The 18,875-nt window shown below is 34.3% G+C and overlaps 5 protein-coding genes, 3 non-coding genes and 1 pseudogene across 10 annotated transcripts; 5 read left to right on the forward strand and 4 right to left on the reverse strand.

Annotated features, from left to right (window-relative positions):
* Positions 1 to 24: 24 nt before the first annotated feature.
* LOC17878860 (syntaxin-23) lies at positions 25 to 1,908 on the reverse strand. 2 transcript variants are annotated; one of them, XM_023777915.1, is made up of 7 exons: positions 1,500 to 1,908; positions 1,283 to 1,376; positions 1,048 to 1,187; positions 891 to 965; positions 651 to 808; positions 452 to 569; positions 25 to 401 (listed from the first exon to the last, which is right to left on the reverse strand). In XM_023777915.1, the coding sequence occupies exons 1-7, from the start codon at positions 1,694 to 1,696 to the stop codon at positions 206 to 208; spliced, it is 978 nt and encodes a 325-aa protein (XP_023633683.1). In that variant the 5' UTR covers positions 1,697 to 1,908; the 3' UTR covers positions 25 to 205. The 2 variants fall into 2 exon arrangements, with proteins under 2 accessions (XP_023633683.1, XP_006284298.1); XM_006284236.2 differs by having other exon boundaries at positions 212 to 369; positions 469 to 569; positions 1,500 to 1,905.
* A 611-nt stretch (positions 1,909 to 2,519) lies between these two features.
* Positions 2,520 to 4,799, forward strand: LOC17880901 (binding partner of ACD11 1). Of its 2 annotated transcripts, none has more exons than XM_006284077.2 (5): positions 2,520 to 2,705; positions 3,376 to 3,479; positions 3,586 to 3,661; positions 3,755 to 3,835; positions 3,911 to 4,799. In XM_006284077.2, the coding sequence occupies exons 1-5, from the start codon at positions 2,700 to 2,702 to the stop codon at positions 4,598 to 4,600; spliced, it is 957 nt and encodes a 318-aa protein (XP_006284139.1). In that variant the 5' UTR covers positions 2,520 to 2,699; the 3' UTR covers positions 4,601 to 4,799. The 2 variants fall into 2 exon arrangements, with proteins under 2 accessions (XP_006284139.1, XP_023633681.1); XM_023777913.1 differs by lacking the exon at positions 2,520 to 2,705 and adding an exon at positions 2,864 to 2,948.
* Positions 4,800 to 5,332: 533 nt separating this feature from the next.
* On the forward strand, positions 5,333 to 5,767 carry LOC17880984 (putative defensin-like protein 307). The gene is made up of 2 exons (XM_006285490.2): positions 5,333 to 5,400; positions 5,489 to 5,767. Exons 1-2 carry the CDS (start codon positions 5,352 to 5,354, stop codon positions 5,758 to 5,760), a joined length of 321 nt encoding a protein of 106 aa, XP_006285552.1. The 5' UTR covers positions 5,333 to 5,351; the 3' UTR covers positions 5,761 to 5,767.
* On the reverse strand, positions 5,358 to 5,447 carry LOC111829826. Its single transcript, XR_002833182.1, has one exon. It is a non-coding gene; the product is annotated as a small nucleolar RNA R20 (small nucleolar RNA).
* Positions 5,768 to 6,752: 985 nt separating the features above from the next.
* On the forward strand, positions 6,753 to 7,126 carry LOC17878677 (putative defensin-like protein 307). Its single transcript, XM_006284920.1, has 2 exons — positions 6,753 to 6,801; positions 6,888 to 7,126. The coding sequence occupies exons 1-2, from the start codon at positions 6,753 to 6,755 to the stop codon at positions 7,124 to 7,126; spliced, it is 288 nt and encodes a 95-aa protein (XP_006284982.1).
* LOC111829828 lies at positions 6,759 to 6,849 on the reverse strand. The gene has a single exon (XR_002833184.1). It is a non-coding gene; the product is annotated as a small nucleolar RNA R20 (small nucleolar RNA).
* A 2,122-nt stretch (positions 7,127 to 9,248) lies between the features above and the next one.
* On the forward strand, positions 9,249 to 9,980 carry LOC17877923 (annotated as a pseudogene).
* Positions 9,981 to 10,946: 966 nt separating this feature from the next.
* LOC111829827 lies at positions 10,947 to 11,034 on the reverse strand. The gene has a single exon (XR_002833183.1). It is a non-coding gene; the product is annotated as a small nucleolar RNA R20 (small nucleolar RNA).
* Positions 11,035 to 12,120: 1,086 nt separating this feature from the next.
* Positions 12,121 to 15,182, forward strand: LOC17879664 (homeobox-leucine zipper protein HDG4). The gene is made up of 10 exons (XM_023778087.1): positions 12,121 to 12,316; positions 12,427 to 12,589; positions 12,669 to 12,786; positions 12,945 to 13,097; positions 13,178 to 13,546; positions 13,635 to 13,733; positions 13,821 to 14,220; positions 14,305 to 14,540; positions 14,633 to 14,728; positions 14,811 to 15,182. Exons 1-10 carry the CDS (start codon positions 12,121 to 12,123, stop codon positions 15,180 to 15,182), a joined length of 2,202 nt encoding a protein of 733 aa, XP_023633855.1.
* Positions 15,183 to 18,875: the final 3,693 nt, after the last annotated feature.

Below are 18,875 nucleotides of genomic sequence, written 5' to 3' on the forward strand. Positions count from 1 at the left end.
TTGAAGATTCACATAGCTTCATGGTTAACTAATGGAAATCAGGATTTTCACTTTTAAAAATACAAAAACAGAGGATTTTTCTGTCGTCATTCAATCTGGTACTCCAACAAAATGTATCACACAGAGAAAGCAACAGCACTTTCTTACAGAATCAACACTCAGACAAGTTCAAATCGAACTGATACCAAAAGCAAACCAAACTAATCTATATACTCGATAGGAGATAAAAGACCAATTGTAGGAACAAAAAGAGCCATGAAGTGACAACATGCGCTTGTCCATGCTTTAGTGAGTTGTGAAAAATCAAACCGCGAGCACTATAATGACAATCAGGAGCACGATACCAAAAATTACCAAGAGCAAGCAAGTCTGCATGAAAGAAGAAAGAAGAAAGAAGAAGTTAATAGCTTGGTTTGATTATCCAAAAACCCATTAATGGTATATAATCAAAAGTTTGAAATATTTTACCAGAGAAGAATTTGACCGTTGTGTCTTGGAGGCTGTAACGAGATGGGATCTTCCTTGGGCAGTTGCAGCATGGGAGTTATCGAAATGAGTATCGACATTATCTACGAAAAGAAGGTGTTAGATTGAGGATATGAAGACATAGGTACGCGTTTTAGTATGACAGGATTTAGAACCAGTTTTACCGATCATGATGCCTTGATCGTTTACCAACACTGCCAAGTCTTTGAAAATTTCGTGCACGTCGCCAATACGCTGCTGGATTTCTTGAATCCCTTGCTCTCTTTCCTCAATAATAGCCTCATTAAACGCAATCTCATTGTCCAGTAGTACAAGTTCTTGTCTGCAACAAGAGCAACAAACAAATTAATAGATGAGTCTATTAATCCGAATAAAGATGGAGACTTTTGTCTATATAAACTGACCTTTTTGATTCCACAAGAAGCGCACGCTGCTCAGGATGCTCATCTACATTAACATCTGTCTCACTGGTTGTATAGCTATATTACCAAAGCCATTATCAGTATCTAACACCACAAAATAAACATAAAACCATTTCCAATTTTTTCAACGAGTATTAACCTTGAAGGAAGAGATGGCTTGTGGACAAGAGGAGCATATACAGTTTCTCTTTCAGCTGCGAGACGCTGAGCCTTTAGAAACTCTTTCAATATATCTTGAAAGTCCTTTGCAAGCTTAGCATCCACAATCTTCTTCTTTTGCTAACCCACCAATATATAAACCAAACCATCAAATTCCTATTAAACTAAGAAACTGAAAGAAGAACAAGAACCTTTCTCTATCAAAAATCACTCACATTGACACCTCTCTGATGATCAGTTTCACTAGCTTCTTTAAGTTTAGCTGATGTATCATTCACTAGCTGTCCGAGAAGTAATCTTGTCTTATGCCTAAAACACACAAATCAAAACCAAGCAAATGAAACATTTACAACCATCAAAATTAGAAAAACAAAATTCATTTGAAGAACCCTAAACTCAAAAAAAAAAAAGGAGCAAACTTTTGAGACTTACAGCTTCTCACGAAACTCCGGCGTGTCTTTAGGAGTACCAAGTGTGTTGACAAGACGTTGGAAAGAAGAGACGCTTGTAGTGATCTGAAATATCCCAGCCGCAACAGCTTGAGTCGTATCTTGTCGACCACCATTGATGTTGTTCCTTGAAGAAGCTAATGATCTTCCTCTTCCCGCCTCTAAATCTTGAAAACTCATTCTCTCTCTCTCTCTCTTTCTCGATAAACCCACCACTAAATTATCCTCCTTTTTATTTTATTTCCCTAAGAAAAGAAAAAAAAGAAAATTCAAAATTCGATTTTTCAGTCACAATAACGGAGATCGATGACGGAGGAGAGAGAGGACGTGACAGTGATTTTCAGATTCACCGGTGGGTTCTCTCTTCTCTCTCTCTCTCTCTCCCCGGGAAAGACTGAGAAAAACGTGAATCGCGGAGAGAGAGATTGAGAGAAACGTGAAATGTCACATTACCTGGATGATGAAGGGAAAAAAGCAGGTACCTTTTTATTCATTTTCTACCCTTACTTTTTCCATAATATTCTAAAAGTGACTCCATAGTTTAGAATCTTAACCGTACATCCACTAAATGACAACAAATGTCAAAAATTGTGAATGTGTTACACGTGGATGGTAGACATTGGTGGAGAAAGTGATATTGTCAGTTTGTCACGACGTTGGTTGATTTTAAACCAAATAATGGAGTTTCGGATTAATTAGAAACAGATTTAGGATTATGATTAATATTAATATAAATTAGTGCGAACTCCAAAATAATTAATAGAAATCTCTAAATAATCACTTTACGTGAATAAAAAGAGTCAAAAAGTAGCAAAACATTTAAATATGACTAAATTGTTTACTTTTTTTTTCTAAATTATCCACGTCGTTGAGCGAATCTAAATATTTTACTGAAAAATTAAATAATAATAGAATGCAGATTCTGGGGATACTCTTATAAATATTTGAATCATGGCACGTGAGAAGAGTCCGACCATATCACGTGACAAACGCGAATAAGTCTCTCGTTTTTTCAAGGCGTTTTTAAAGGGGTCCAATTTTTTTCTTCGTTTTATTTTTCACTCTTGACATCAAATCCGCGACCATAGATTTTTCTTCTTTCTCTAGTTCTTGATTTTTCTTATTTTACTTTGCGTTTCAAATTTTTTTTCAGTTTCAATTCGCGTCAAAGCTATTTCTCGTCATGTCGGTGAGTTCATCTGATCCATTTGTTCTCAGCACTTTTTTGTTTTTTTTTTTATTTATTTTGGATTTATCCTGAGAAAGGTGCGATGTTTGTGATTGAGGAATATGTGAATATAGATCTGTTGATTTTGATTGTTATGCTTTAATATTTGTGCTAAAATGGCGAAGGATTTGTTTTTATTCAATTTTATAGGATTTTGAAGTTTTCCAGTTTTTGATTTAGGTGAAATATCACTGTTTCTCGAAGGTGATGAATTGTTTTGTTTTTAGGGCAGATTCAGAGACCTATTTTGAGGTTTTTCTTTTGTAATATGTAATGTCTGATCTGTATACGCATATTATTAATTTTAGTTTGAGACAAAGATTAGCTTTTTCCAAGATTTTGATATTAGTCTTTTGCAATTTGAGGTTCTTTTCTTATCTTCTTGTGTTGATAATACATTGTCTTTTGTGTTTCTGATCATTGTATTCGTGGTTGAATGTTTATAATGAATTCAGTCAGTTTGGTTATTTCAAGAATGTGTGAGTGTAATCTTTTGATAAGGAATCATCAAAATTGTATTGGTGATTGAATGTTTTTATGAAGATGTTATTTATTTAGCTGTTGAAGATAATATTTAAGAAAGCTAGTGTATTTTAAGTTTCTCTAACGAGATTGTATTTGTCTCTTGCAGATGACAAGTGTCAAAGTTAGCAATGTTTCTCTTGGAGCAACCGACCGAGACCTCAAGGAGTTCTTTTCCTTTTCTGGTGATATTCTGTACCTTGAGACACAGAGGTTCGGTTTGGTTTCCCTCTCTTATGTTCCTTTCTATTTGGAAAGTTTTAGATTAGAGCTTTTTACTTCTTCAGGTTCTTAAATCTTTTTTACAATGTTTGTACAGCGAGACTGAGCGGACTAAACTGGCATATGTCACTTTCAAGGATCTACAAGGAGCTGAAACTGCGGTTCTGCTCTCGGTATTTTCACTTCTCAGCTTGTTGTACCAGTTCTTCTTTGTGTTAGTAAGTAACTTCCTTTGAGTGACTGAGTAATTTGTGCAATTCTTTCAGGGAGCCACGATTGTTGATTCTTCAGTCATTGTCACTATGGCTCCGGATTACCAACTATCTCCTGAGGCTTTAGCTTCCTTGGTAAGCTCTTAATTCATCATCTCTTGTGATATTTTTGTCACAAGTAAAACTCTTTAACATTTCATATTTACCCAGGAACCCAAGGACAGCAGCAGATCTCCCAGGGCAGGTGGCTCCGTGTTAAGGAAAGCTGAAGATGTTGTGAGCAGCATGCTTGCAAAGGGCTTTATACTGGGAAAGGATGCCATAGCCAAAGCAAAGAGTGTTGATGAGAAACACCAGCTAACATCTACAGCATCAGCCAAAGTGGCATCTTTTGACAAAAAAATCGGTTTCACGGATAAGATTAACACTGGCACAGTCGTTGTGGGAGAAAAGGTCAGGGAAGTTGATCAGAAGTACCAAGTCTCGGAGAAAACCAAATCAGCAATCGCTGCAGCAGAGCAGACAGTGAGCAATGCAGGCTCAGCTATAATGAAGAACCGGTATATTCTCACAGGTGCTACATGGGTCACTGGAGCCTTCAACAAAGTGGCTAAAGCTGCAGAAGAAGTTGGACAAAAGGCTAAAGAGAAAGTTGGTATGGCTGAAGAAGAGGACAAGAGGAAAGTGGTTGATGAGTTTGCTAGGGTTCACTTGTCTGAATCACCAAAGGCTGCATCATCAACGCCGGAAGCCGAACATGAATCAAAACCCTCTGAATCTCCTGAAGTAAAGAAAGAATCCGAACATCCCGAGCCACAACCGCAGCCGCTGCAGCAACAATCTCCTCCTCCATATACGGCTCCTGCTCCAGCTCCAGCTCCAGCTCCTGCTCAACCTTGATATATGCAGACAAGTAAAGACCTATATGATTATTGTTGTAACCGGTAATACTTGGAACTGATCTCTCTTGAATTGTTGAAGATGAAGATTGAACTTGTTATTTAGGACAACGACTTGGTGTTCCTGTAACATTGGATTCATGGTTGGTTTGGTAATTAGACCTGGAAAAAAAAACAATTTTGTCCTTGTTTTCTTGAAATTTCTCCATTCTGCAAAATTGATGAAAAAGCAAGGTTGAGTAATATTCTTTCAGTTACCAAAATTGAATACTGAATACCAAAATTGAAAATAATAATATTCCATTGTCAACATATAATATTGTTCCAGTCATCTAATTACATATGTGGGTTTGCCAGGAATTTTAAATATACTTTTGTATAAAAGCTATGAAATCAAATATATATTGTTCTTTTTTGGTGAATATCAGATTAATATTATCTGGACTTTGATTCTTTTCCCCTAAATATATGATCAAAGCATAATAAATTTAGATTGAAGTATTAGTTGAAAGAAAATTGTACTTATTAATTATCCCTTACCAAAAAAAATTGTACTTATTATCTTTCACAAGCATAAACTATAATGTAAGAAAATCTTGACTAATTTATTACCAAGCTTATGTAAAGTGCAAATAGGTGTTCAAATATTTGTTACCAAACTTATATACGTATATTAAAATCATGACCGTAGGTGTTCAAACAATATTAAAATCATTACAAGAAGAAAAAGATATATAAACACAACAAAAAAAATGGAGAAAACAGCTTTGATATTCATTGGGATTGTACTTTTCTCAACATGTAAGCTCACAACAAGTTTTGATTTTCAATTATAGTTAATCCTCATCATGAGTATACTGTATGTAACAAAGTATATGATTTTTTACAGGTACACCGATTCAAGCAAGAACTGGATATCTACCTTGCAAGAAGAAAGCTAATTGTGTTAGCCTCAAATGCCCAACACCATTCGGTTCCGCTGAATGTGTGAAAGGTGGTTGTGAATGTCCCCTTCAAAGAATCGTTGCTGCGGCTTTACCAATTGATCATGGTACCAATTGTGTTGGTGTCGATTCTTGCATTCAATTTTGCAAGGCAAAAGGTAAACAAGCTGATGCTTGTCTCAATAACCGTTGTTACTGTATCAAACCTCCCATGTAAATTTTATTTAACGGATAAAAGTCTTTCGAGTATCAAATATTTGTTACTATCCTTTAAATATATATTGATATCGATATCAATCATACAATATTGTTACAATAATATAATTAAATTCTACATTTGACTTAAACCTAGGCCGAGTTGGTATGGATTTTTTTCATTTAATTTTTAGATTCATTCGTTTCATTTTAAATTTGATATCTCATCAATCAATATAATAAAAGTAAGAGAAGTTTATTCTCAACGAAGATTCACGATTAAATTAGAATAATAACTAAAATTGACAATTTATTTCAACACGTGTTGTCAAGTTTATGGCCTTTATGACATTTTTTTGTAGACCAAAAATATTGAGAACGAATATTTTTGAACCTCACATTTACTTCTTTCTATAGCCTAATATATTTTTTAAACATAAGGAAATTAAATTAATATATTTTTTAAAAAAAAATCATTAAACAAACCGATTGCAAGGCCAAACGGTCCAACATGACCACCGACCCAGATTCCAAAAAAAATGATCAGATAAAATTAATATTGTTTGTACTTTGATTTTTTCCCCCTAAATATAATGATAAGCATAATAAAATTAGATTGAGATTGAATGTCTGATATAGATTGAATGCCACATTTACAATTGCATAAGTTGAAAGATTTGTGGTTTGAATTAAGGGATGCGTTTCACTCATTGAATGAAACCCAATATTTTTTTCTCTATTTTTTCTCTCTATCTTTTTCCTTCTACAAAATTAGAAAATCACCTAAAGTTAACAGTAAAATTTCACAGAATCATCAATCGATTTTTTTTATTATTATAAATATTCTAAAGAATCACTCAAATCTCTCAAAATCCAAAAATTTAACACAGAAAATATTTGCATCTTAAACATTTTACCAAACTTGTTTAAAGTGCAAAGTATATATACCTCCTAGGTGTGCAAAACAATACTAAAATCATTACAAACAAAAAAAAGCTATAAACATCAAAGAAAATGGAGAAATCAACTCTAATATTCATTGCGATTATACTTTTTTCAACATGTGAGTATACATCGAGTTTTAATTTTCAATTATATATTAATCATTATCATTAGACTCATATATATGAATAATATGATTTTTTACAGGTACACCGATTCTAGCAAGATCATATATGCCTTGCAAGAAGAATGAAGATTGCTTTAAACTCAAATGTCCAGCACCATATGGTGGCCCTCAGTGTATTGTCCTTGGTTGTCAATGCCCCCTTACAAAACCACTTATTTGTAAGGATCTCGATGATTGCACTGAATATTGCAGGTCAAGAGGTCAAGACGTCGATAACTGTTCTGAGGGCTTTTGTTACTGTCTCATACCTCCCATGTAGTTTTTTTTATACCACGGATACATCTTTCAAATATTGAATAATTTTATTACTATCCTTTAAATTATATATCGATCATATCATATTGTTACAATAATAATATTAAATATGTTGGACATTTGACTTAAACCTAAGCTCTACTTTGGCTTTCACTTTATTTTCAGATTCATTCTTCATTTTTTTCATTCTTGATATCTCATTTTGATAAACAGAATATAATCTTACAAAATACAAATACGTATGCATGCATGCTGACGGTAGTACCAAGTTCGGACATTGGTCCTAAGAGCATGATTATCAAGGGGCTTTTAACAAAATATTAAGTTAAGAAAAATAAAAAAAAACTAAGAAAAGTGACTAAATATCTCTAATACAAGAGACATAAACTAACTTTTCTTACCTTTTCTTAACTTTTTTTAGCTTAAAATTTATTTTAAAATCCCTTGTTAATGATGGTCTAAGGTCCTTTTGTGTAATACTAATATACGCGGATTTGAGAAAAGCGTAAGGCCATCTTTATCGCAGTATGTCCATGGGTCTTAGACCAATAAATAAAGGCTGAAATATGCAAACAGTAAATTTGTAAGAGGTAAACGGGTCTTGGCTAAGACTTTTTTTAGAGAGGTTAATACCGCCATGTGTCAAATGATGAGTGGCTATATTTTTTTTTGAAATAAAAACATTTTTCTTTTGTTGGAGAAAAGAAAGAAAATTTGTTTTTTTTTTATCAATCTTGCGAATAGGTAGCTAATCTCCTCCTTTTAAAATACTCTTTTCTGTTGTAATAATTTTATGTTTGTTGGATTCAATTTCTTTTCATGTAATTTACAGTGACAGTAATTTAAGGAAAAGTAAATCAAATGTTGATTGTTTTGATCTTGAGGATGTGGACCTTTTAGTAACATTAGACTGATTTACTCATTTCTAAAAACCTTTTGAATAATCTAAAATCATGCAAATTGCTTTTCAAAAACACTTGAGATACATGTTCGAATCAATTTTATGTTTTTTTATATAAGTTTTCAAGTTAAAATTTATTTATTTAATTTTAAAATTTTATAATATGTTTTATATTATTATATTATTTAATTTTAAGATTCTAAAGGTTCAACCAATAATCAATTCTAAATTTATGCTTCTTATTTGATTGAGAATATTTGGACTAAATTTGGACATCTTCCAAATGATTAAAAAGGTTTATAAACTTTTTTCATTTAATAATATGTTTTGTGTTTCATTTTTATGTTTGTATTTTTTAAAGTTTATGTTTTAAATTTATATCTTTCTACTTTTATGTTTATAATTTTTGTCTTTATTGTTTTTTATTTGTTATTATTTGTTTTATAAAGTTTGTTTGTGTTTTGCTTAAAACATTTATAAAGTTTGTTATGTTTTGTTTATAATTATATGTTTCTATCTTTATTATTCTAATTTATAAGTTTATATAATTTTCCATTTTTTAAATTTTCAAATTAATTAATAAATATATTATTATTATATTATTATAAATGTAAGAACCTACAGGTTCAACCAATAACTATTTAATTTTGCTTGGTTTTTAAAATACATTGACTTTGTGTATCCTCTGGCAAAGATTTTTTTGATGTGACTCCCTTCTGTTTTCTCTGCTTCCTTCGAGGATTTTTTTATGCGACTCTCTTGTTCATCTTGGTGATATGACAAGCTTTTTTGTCCATCTGTATTTCGTTAAACAGAAACGATCGCTGTTTACACTTTTATCTTTTCATCTCTTCAGTTTCTCTCTTAAGCCAAAACAAGATAAAAGAAAAAAATGAGAATGAAGCAACGAAAGTCAAAAGAGATAAACCCTTGAGAACTCTCATCACTCTTCTTTGCGATTTCGTCTGACCTTTTATTGGTGAAAATGGAAACGAAAGTCAAAAGAGAAACGTTTGGAGATTATCAAGTGATGAAACAAGACGAAGAAGAAAGACATGTGGTTTTCAGTTCCGACAACGTTTCCCGTTCAACCTCTTCGTCTCCGACAGCAACTTTTTTTGTTGTTGTTGTGTTTGGTGGGTTTTAGTAAGAAGAAGAGTTTTGAAGATGATGTTTCTGTTTACTAATTAATATCTTCTTGCGAGAGAAACTTCTTCTTGATTGAATGCATCAGAGGTATAAAGTCCGAAAACAAGTGACTGCTGCGTCACGGGCTCCAAATGCTACCGCTGTTGCAGAGATCGCACCGGTTTCACCCATGATCACCATATTGCTAAGAAGATACACTATTGATGTAAAGTCATTGACACAAACAGTCAGTCTTAAATCATAAACACCCAAACACGACATCTGCTTTGCAAGAGTACCCGTGGATGATGACTGGAACAGGAAACCCACCATCAGCCAAGCCATGGATGTTAAGAGACCGCTCGATGTTGCATCACTTGAAGGATATAGAGCTTTATGGAGGAATCTACGTTCAGGTCTTGTAAGAGATTGTCTTTACCGAGGAGTGTTCTTTTCAATATGGCAGTTTCTTCACGACGGAATGCTCTGTTGGAATGAATCCCCTGCCCAGCTCTGAAGAAGAAATCGGACCTTTATCTCCGGAAGCCGTTAGCCTTGCTGCTGGGATTTCTGGTGCCATTCTCATACCTTTGACACAGCAAGAACACGGGCGCAGTGTGTAATATTGCCAAAGTATACAGCAAAAGAGAGCAAGTTTCTGAAATGGAATAAACCTGAGAAGAGATTAGAGAGATGGACAGGAATACATCCTACAGACAGGAACCTCCTGTTCCGAGGAATTGGGATATGGATGGCACGAAGCTCTGTTGCATCAACGGCCTTCGTTGGAAGCTATTACGTAGCTGTCGATTTATTGGTTCCCAAGTGAAGTCAGACATCACAGAGCCTACGAATTTGTCTCGAGTTTGATCATATATAATAAACAATACCTCAAAAGCGTTTAGCCCACATTTTGTAGTACAATTAAGGAGAAAATTTTGTATGCTTTTGCTTCAATTATACTATCTTAGATTTGTATCTGTCTGTAGTTTTATTTACAGAATAAATTTGGTTCTAATAAGCATAATTCTCTTGCCGGGCTTAACAGATGAAACACATTTGCTGAATCTATTGACAGAACCTTTTCAATTGGTCGATGACAATAGCTCAAAAAATCTGGACAAACTTTGTAGTTCATAATGTGATCATTTACTAACCGAGATGATGAACATTCTTGCAAGTGAAAAAAAAATAAAAAAGAATGATCATAGCATGATGAGCATGATAAAATAAAGTCTGCGGGATGATGAGCATGATCGAAAGCGGGTCGGGTGTGTCAACCGGGTCGGGTCATAACCTGTTTGAGGATACTGCAATCGAACAAGAGCCTCCTCCGGCTAAAAAGAGAAGTTACCATAGACACACTCTTCATCATATTCAACAAATGGAAGCATACGTCTTCTTTCCCGTTCTATTTTACCAACTTACCATTTCAGAATGAGATCATATTTACTACTGTTTAATTAGTTGGTGTTTATTGTACAGACTGTTCGATATTTTTCCTGCAAATAACAAGTCTTTTAAAAATTCACTCAAATATCTCAAAAATCCAAAATACTCAAAATTCACGAAATCTTCTAAAATATCAAGAAAAACTTGACTAATTTGACACCGAAAATATTTACTAATTAAATATATTACCATACTTGTTTAACGTGCAAAAAAAAAAACCAAAACAGAAAATATATATGTACCCTCGTCAGTATATAAACTCATCGTATGTGTGCTAACAATACTAAAATCATTACAAGAAAGAAAAGCAAAAGATATATTATAAACACAAAAAAAAATGGAGAAATCAGCTTTGATATTCATTGCGCTTATTTTTTTTTCAACATGTGAGTTTACCGCAAGTTTTATTTTTCAGTTATATATTAATCCGCAACATAAGTATATGTATTAACAATTATATGATTTTTTTTATAGGCACACCGATTCTAGCAAGATCATATATGCCTTGCAAGACAAATCGTGATTGCTTTAAACTCAAATGTCCACCACCAGGTTCTCAGTGTGTGGTCTTGGGTTGTCAATGCTCCCTTCGAAAACCACTTATTTGTAATGATATCGATGATTGCGTTGAATATTGCAAGTCAAGAGGTAAAGAAGTCGATGCTTGTGCCAATACCCGTTGTTACTGTCTCATACCTCCCATATAATTTTATATCACTATCTTTTGATTATATCTCGACCAAATCATATTGTCATATTGTTTGGCTTTCACTTTATTTTCATATTTATTCTTCATTTGTTTCGTTCTTAATCTTTTGGTAAAACAATATAATCTTATAAAATACAAATACGTATGCATACATGTAGTACTGTAGTACCAAGTTCGGGACCTTGGTCCTTCCTTAAGACATGTGCATTCCTGGGACCGGTTTAGGTCCCAAATTTTTTTTTTCTTCTTTTTTTTTCTTTTTACAGAAATTAAAAAAAAAAAAAAAACCAATCGCAGACTGACACGTGTCAGTGGGACCCGCGAATGGAGGAGGGACGGTCTCGTTTAAAAAAACGATCCACATAAAATTTTTGTTTTTTTTTTTTGTTTTTTTTGCTAAAAAAGCTGGGAGACTGATCATGAGACCTGCAATGCCGATGGTCTAATATACACGGACTTGAGAAACGCGTAAGAAATAAAGTTTGACTAAAAAACCAAGAATTTTGACTTTGTGTATCGTCTGGCAAAGATTTTTTGATGTGACTCTCTTCTCTTTCTCTGCTTCCTTCGAGGATTAAAAAAGTGAAAGAGTGTTTGACAAGCTTTTTTGTCCATCGGTATTCCGTTAAATATATCGCCGTTAAACAGAAACGGACGCCGTTTTCACTTTTTGTTACCTCTTCAGTTTCTTTCTTAAGCCAAAAAAACAATATAAGTAAAAAATGAGAATGAAGCAAAAGATAACCCTTGAGAGCTCTCTCACTCTTCTTTGTGATTTCCTCTGATTATATATATTTTTTTTGTGAAAATGGAAACGAAAGACAAAAGAGAAACGTACGGAGATTATCAAGTGATGAAACAAGGCGAAGAAGAAAGACATGCGTTTTTTAATTCCGACAACGTTTTCGGTTCAAACTCTTCGTCTCCGACAGCAACAATCCTAAACCCTAATCTCAAGTTTAACCCTTTCTACAGCCCTAATTTCCCTTACATGATCCCGGTTCGTGTTCGCTTAGTTTTCCAACCTAAACCCTTGTAACTTTTTCTACTTATTTTAATTAGAAAGTTGATAACTTTTTTTTTTTTTTTGTGTTTGGTGGGTTTTAGAAAGAAGAAGAGTGCGGGATGATGAGCATGATCGGAAGCGGGTCGGGTGTGTCAACCGGGTCGGGTCATAACCTATTTGAGGGTACTGCAATCGAACAAGAGCCACCTCCTGCTAAGAAGAGACGTTACCGGCATAGACACAATCTTCATCAGATTCAACAAATGGAAGCGTACGTCTTCTTTCCCGTTCTATTCTACCAAGTTACCATTTCAGACGATGTTATATGAATTGGTCTTTTATTGTATTAGATTGTTCGAAGAAAATCCTCATCCGAGTGAGGAGAAGAGATTAAATTTAAGCAAAGAACTTGGTCTCACGCCTCAACAAGTCAAGTTTTGGTTTCAAAATAAACGTACTCAACTCAAGGTAAATTAATCACTCTTTAAATATCACTTGGTTTAATTTGATTTTAAACAAGGTTAATTTGACCATATAAACCGGTTTAATAAATATCGGGGTTAAGAAAATCTGGCTCTGACCATTCATGTTAAATGCTGCTAAATTGCTAATACTGAGATTAACAGGCACACCAAGACAGAAGATATCATGTAATGCTAAAAGCAGAGAACGCTACTCTTAAAGTAGAGAGTCAAAATCTTCAGTCCAGTTCACTATGCCTCTCTTGCTCTTCTTGTGGCTACAACCTCCGTCTTGAAAACATTCGCCTCCGCCAAGAGGTATATATATATTTGAAAGAAGTGATGATCTTGACATTTGATGTTTATCTACTATATCAAACTGTTATTATATGTTGCAGCTGGATCGGTTACGCCACATTGTTTCTATGAGGAACCCTCCTCCTTCACAAGATATTGCCTGTTTCTTCCCGGAGACTAACAACGACAACAACAAAAACATGTTGATTGCAGAAGAAGAAAAGGCGATTGCAATGGAACTTGCGGTTTCTTGCGCTCAAGAATTAGTAAAGATGTGTGAAACAAATGAGCCCTTGTGGACTCAGAAGAGATTAGATGATGAGAATGGGTGTCTGAATGAAGAAGAGTATAAGAAGATGTTCTTATGGCCTCCAAAGACTGATGATGATCGTTTTCGCAGAGAAGCTTCAAGGGCTAAAGCAGTTGTCATGATGAACAGCATATCCCTCGTCCAAGCATTTCTTGATGCTGTAAGAATAAGTCAAACACACATTTCTTTGTATACATCTTTCTTTTAAACTCACATTTAACATATCCCTGTTACAATTCTGCTTCAAGGATAAATGGTCTGAACTGTTCTGCTCAATAGTGTCAAGCGCTAAAACGATTCAGGTCATTTCTTCTGGAGTTTCTGGGGCAAGTGGTTCTCTTCTTTTGGTGAGTAATTTCAATGTTACTAGGCATAGAGTGATCAAATAAGTTCATCTATAAGGTAGTGAAGTATTTGTCTTCTTTTCTAAACAGATGTATGCAGGGTTACAAGTAGTATCTCCATTAGTACCAACAAGAGAAGCTTACTTTCTTCGATATGTAGAGCAAAAGGCGGAAGAAAGAAAATGGATGATTGTGGATTTCCCGATCGATAGCTTTCATGGTTTCATCAAACCAGCTTCAACTGCTACTACTACTGATCTATACAGGAGAAAACCTTCGGGTTGCATCATTCAAGAAATGCCTAATGGATACTCTGAGGTGACATGGTTAGAACACGTGGAAGTAGAAGAGAAGCACGTGCTGGGCGAGGTTGTTAGAGAGTATGTGAAGAGCGGTGTAGCCTTTGGCGTTGAACGGTGGCTAGCTGTGTTGAAGAGACAGTGTGAAAGAATGGCTAGTCTCATGGCTACAAACATCACTGACCTTGGAGGTATATATCTTGTTTCACAAGTAAACCTCAAACTTCCACAACCAATGTGATTTGTTATCCATCTGCCCTGTGTGTTTTCTTCAGTGATACCTTCTGTAGAAGCGAGGAGGAACTTGATAAAGCTGTCACAGACAATGGTGAAGACTTTTTGTCTGAACATAAGCAATTCATACGGACAAGGATCAACAAAGGACACTCTGAGAATCTTGACCAGGAAAGTTTGTGGTGGTCTTGTTCCTTGTGCCGTGTCAGTCACGTATCTTCCTTATTCTCATCACAAAGTCTTTGATCTTCTCCGCAACAATCAACGTCTTTCTCAGGTAAGGAAGTAAAAACCAGAATCTTCGTCCTCTGTTCTTTTGATCCACAAAGACTCTGATATCGAAATTTGAGAATATTCTTACTGCTAAAGCTGGAGATCTTGTTCAATGGGAGTTCATTTCAAGAAGTTGCTCATATCGCAAATGGATCACATCCTGGAAATTGCATCTCTCTTCTTCGAATCAATGTTAGTGAAGTTCAAAACTTTTGAAAATCCCAGCTAAAATTTCTAATGTTTAATGCAAAAGTTGGGTTCTTGAATTACACAGGTGGAGAGCAATTCATCGCATAACGTAGAGTTGATGCTTCAAGAAACTTGCACCGATAGCTCCGGCAGTCTCCTGGTGTATTCCACCGTCGATGCCGACGCAGTTCAACTCGCTATGAACGGCGAGGATCCTTCTAAAGTTCCCCTTTTGCCTGTTGGATTCTCTATTGTTCCAGTGAATCCATCCGATGGCGTCGAGGGCATTTCTGTCAACTTGCCTTCGTGCTTACTCACCGTTGCGATACAGGTCTTGGGGAGCAACGCCGTCGCCGCCGAAAGACTCGATCTTTCCACCGTCTCCGCCATCAACAACCGTATTTGCGCCACTGTCAACCGTATCACTTCCGCGCTCGTGAACGATGTCGGTAATTAGGAGAAGGTTTGGAGGGTGTTTCGGTAAATATTTCGCAGCTAAAAAACTTGATTAGGTAAATTTTGTCGACGAGGGTATAAGTAAATCCGATCCGGTATATAGGTAAAAACAGTAATTTACCACTTAAGTTTTTTTGGGGGAGTCAAGAACGAACCAAGGCATGATGACATTTTTTGGTTGAACCGGGTTTTATCCGGTTAAGAAAATTCTTGACTGGTTCGGGTATTGACTTCCAAACTTCGATTTATGAAAACCGTTTGGTATTTTTGTTGCAAGGTTAATGCTACTTATATTTTCTACTTAATGGCTTTTCATAATGAATCCTTGTAAAATGATCTTAAAATTATGGTAAAGCTTTGTTTTAAGATGCCTAGTCACAGCTTAAACCTCTAGAAAATATGCTGACCTTGGAACTCAAAAATGAGGTTAGACATTGTGCAAAGGTTCTTCTTTTACTATTAGCTATACGACCACGAGGCTTGTGAGCATGAACCTTACGATCCTGTCGGCTTATTCGGGTGGGACGTGATAACGTGTACTTAAACGAAGAAAAATGCATTTCTGGTCCGAGTCTCTCCACTTGGCGGCTCAACGTTTTCCTTAGTTTCTACCGCTACATTCATAATATTCAATATGGATACATCAGTCAGTCACAGTATGCATTATGCATAATCCCATATGAGATTCACTCGTAGCAATCAGCAACCTTACTCGGTTACACTCTGATATAATGTGCCAAGACTTTAAACGAGAAAATAGGACTATGATGAATGGGGTGCGAGAGAACTTGTGACTAGAGAGAGATATTGTGAGTCCAATAATTTTTTTTTGGGGTTGTAATATTCATGAATTTGGTTCTACTAATCTAAGAATAATTAGTAAATCTTAATATGGTTTGAGTTATTTGTTCGTTCACACACAACCTAAAAGTAGATTATTAAAATAATTTAACAAAAGATTATTCATAATGTTTTTTAAAAAAAGACACAACCAAAAAAGTCGATGATTATAATGTCTTATTCGCTTAAAGATTTGCAAAAGTAAACAGTCTTATTCTCAATACTCCACTCGCACCAAAACCAAGAAGTAACTCTCTTATATAATGCATTTCCTTAAACTTTGTCTTTATACCGATTTTAAGTTGTTTTACTAACAAAGAATGCACAAATTTTTAATACAACCAACAATGAAAGTGGTAGGTCATTTAATTTAATCCAATTCCTTACATTATTTATAATATTTGCTGGAATAGTATGTGAACGTTATTTAATAGTACTGTGACATATTTTATTTATTTTAAAAGCGTATATACCTTCCCACAGCATTTAGATGCGTAATATTACAACTCACCAAACGAATTTAACAATCCAAAAGGCAATGGCACGAATAAAAAGCTAGAAAGAGTTTTGTATCTTGTAATTTCCCTTTTATTAAACGACACACGTATAACCCCAGCTAAGGGAGAAACATTTTCCCTCCTTTTAGATTTTGATTTATTCTTTGAAAAAAAGAATAGTTAAGTTTCCGAGTTAAAGCTTGCAAGCAACTCTTTTGTCCGAATATAAATGTGGGTTCTTATCAAAATCAACAAAGTTTCATTAGATTTGTTTAAAAATCTCCCAAAAAAGATTCGTGGGGGCAATTATTCTAACAAGCTCCAAATCTTTTTTTCCTCTACTCCTTTATAAAAGATTCAGTGTGCTTCCTACTTTTTTTCATTTCAATCAAATCTTTTTTTTGTTTGTACTTCTTTTCTTTTCACATTTTGATGGATATTAAGTGGGGTGTAATGTATGATTGAAGTGGGAATGAATACTTGATGTGAGATTTAGACACTATCGGATTGATAGTTTTTTTTAACAAATATTTGATTGAAATGAATAATTTGGTTAAAAAACCAGATGCATATCTTCGTGTCATCTGTATTTTACATTATTTGATTATTCGTTTTGTGTGTTCCAATTTCGTTTCCTATTTAGTATAAAACATGACGTGATATCTATATAGAGTTGGACCAAAAATTTTGTATAGGACCAATACATAGATATCTAAACAAACTTTTGTGGCCTTAAAAGGTCTTACAATTTTACACTAAGTGAACTGAAGTGGACAGCATGTTTTTTTCACTCTTACGAACATCCCCGTGTCGGAGTAACTTACTCAAATTGATGTGAACCTTTGTTTTCTAATATTTGATATCCCTCCGGCTCCTAGCCTTTATTTTTCAATAGTTTCTATATATGTTATTTATCTATATAATCTGACCACTCAGAACTTATCATGATTAGTGTCTTGTTAGTATGTGACGATTGAGAAGGCTTTGGTTGGTTACTAGTTTACTACAAAACTCAAGTACTAGTGAATCGTGATGATAGATATAGTTCAAGTCTCAATAATCTTCTAACTTTGTCTTATGCATCCTCGTCGGTTGGTAGTGCTTCCAATCAACTAATTAAATAAAAATTTAAAATCTTTTTAGAATTTTTCTTATCTATAAAATTCTTTTTTCCGTTTGTCTTATGTATCGTGGCATGCTGGAACTAAACTGGAAGAATCAACTTTTACGGAAACCTATTTTTGGATTCAGAATAAATCTTAGTTTAATCATCAAATATGTGTATATAAAAAGTAAAATACAAAATCAAATGAATCATAAGGATCGTCCCCAACATTATCTGTCGATGTATGGGCTTAGGGGACATGAATTATCAAAGGGCATTTTTGGGAATCATCTCTTGGACTGGCCATCGGTGGCAATAGGGCCAAAAATTAAATTAATGTCGTATAGTTTTTGATGAAATGGAGTTAATGCTTTTTTGGAATATATATATTTTAAAAAAAAAACTTTCATATTAACTTGCTTTGAAAATTATACTGTATATCTAATCAAGAACACACCTAATACATATGTTTTAAGGTGATATGATTCTTTTCCCATTTCTAAATTTCTTTAAATTTCATCTTCTCACGTAAATAAAGTCATCTACTTCTCCACAAATTTTTTCAGGTATAATAATAAATGCAATATCATATTCAAATTATTCTTAGGCAACCAGCCACCAAAGATCGTAAAGCAAAGAGATGTTCGGTATAATTCCAAACTCCAAACTTCAGAGAAGACAAACAATTAAACCAATAAACAAGACAAACAACAAGTGACGATGAGACTTAAGTTTTTTGTTTTGGTGTCTCTCCATCCATCTCTACAAAAATCCATGCGTAGCTAAAGCTGTTCATTCTTCTTTTTTTCTCTCCAAATATATCATTTGATAATTTTAAATGTTCATGAATCACTCTTATAAAAACACACACACGCATCTTTCAGTTTCAAACCCAAGTGTCATTTTCACATGTAAATCTGAACACAAAATAATCGAATAATTTCCATACATTATTGTTTTATTATATACCATCATTAAATACTGATATGTGATCGATGATATCTACATTGTAACAATAATATGCCATAGAAAAATTTGATTTATTTGCCTTCACATATATATGAAGAAAAAGGAAAAGAAAAAATTAAATGGAAATTCATGTTTCACCCAACCCCTTTTATTATAGACTCTTAAAGTGTCATTTTCTCAAAGGGAACAGAGAAGAAAGAGACTTCTCATTTCTCCTCATACCTTTTGCCATCCCTATTCTTCTCCCTCTCTCTCTCTCTCTCTCTCTCTCTCTCTCTCCCCT

The sequence above is a fragment of the Capsella rubella genome, unplaced genomic scaffold (genome assembly GCF_000375325.1).
Source record: "Capsella rubella cultivar Monte Gargano unplaced genomic scaffold, Caprub1_0 scaffold_7, whole genome shotgun sequence".
Lineage (NCBI taxonomy): Eukaryota > Viridiplantae > Streptophyta > Magnoliopsida > Brassicales > Brassicaceae > Capsella > Capsella rubella.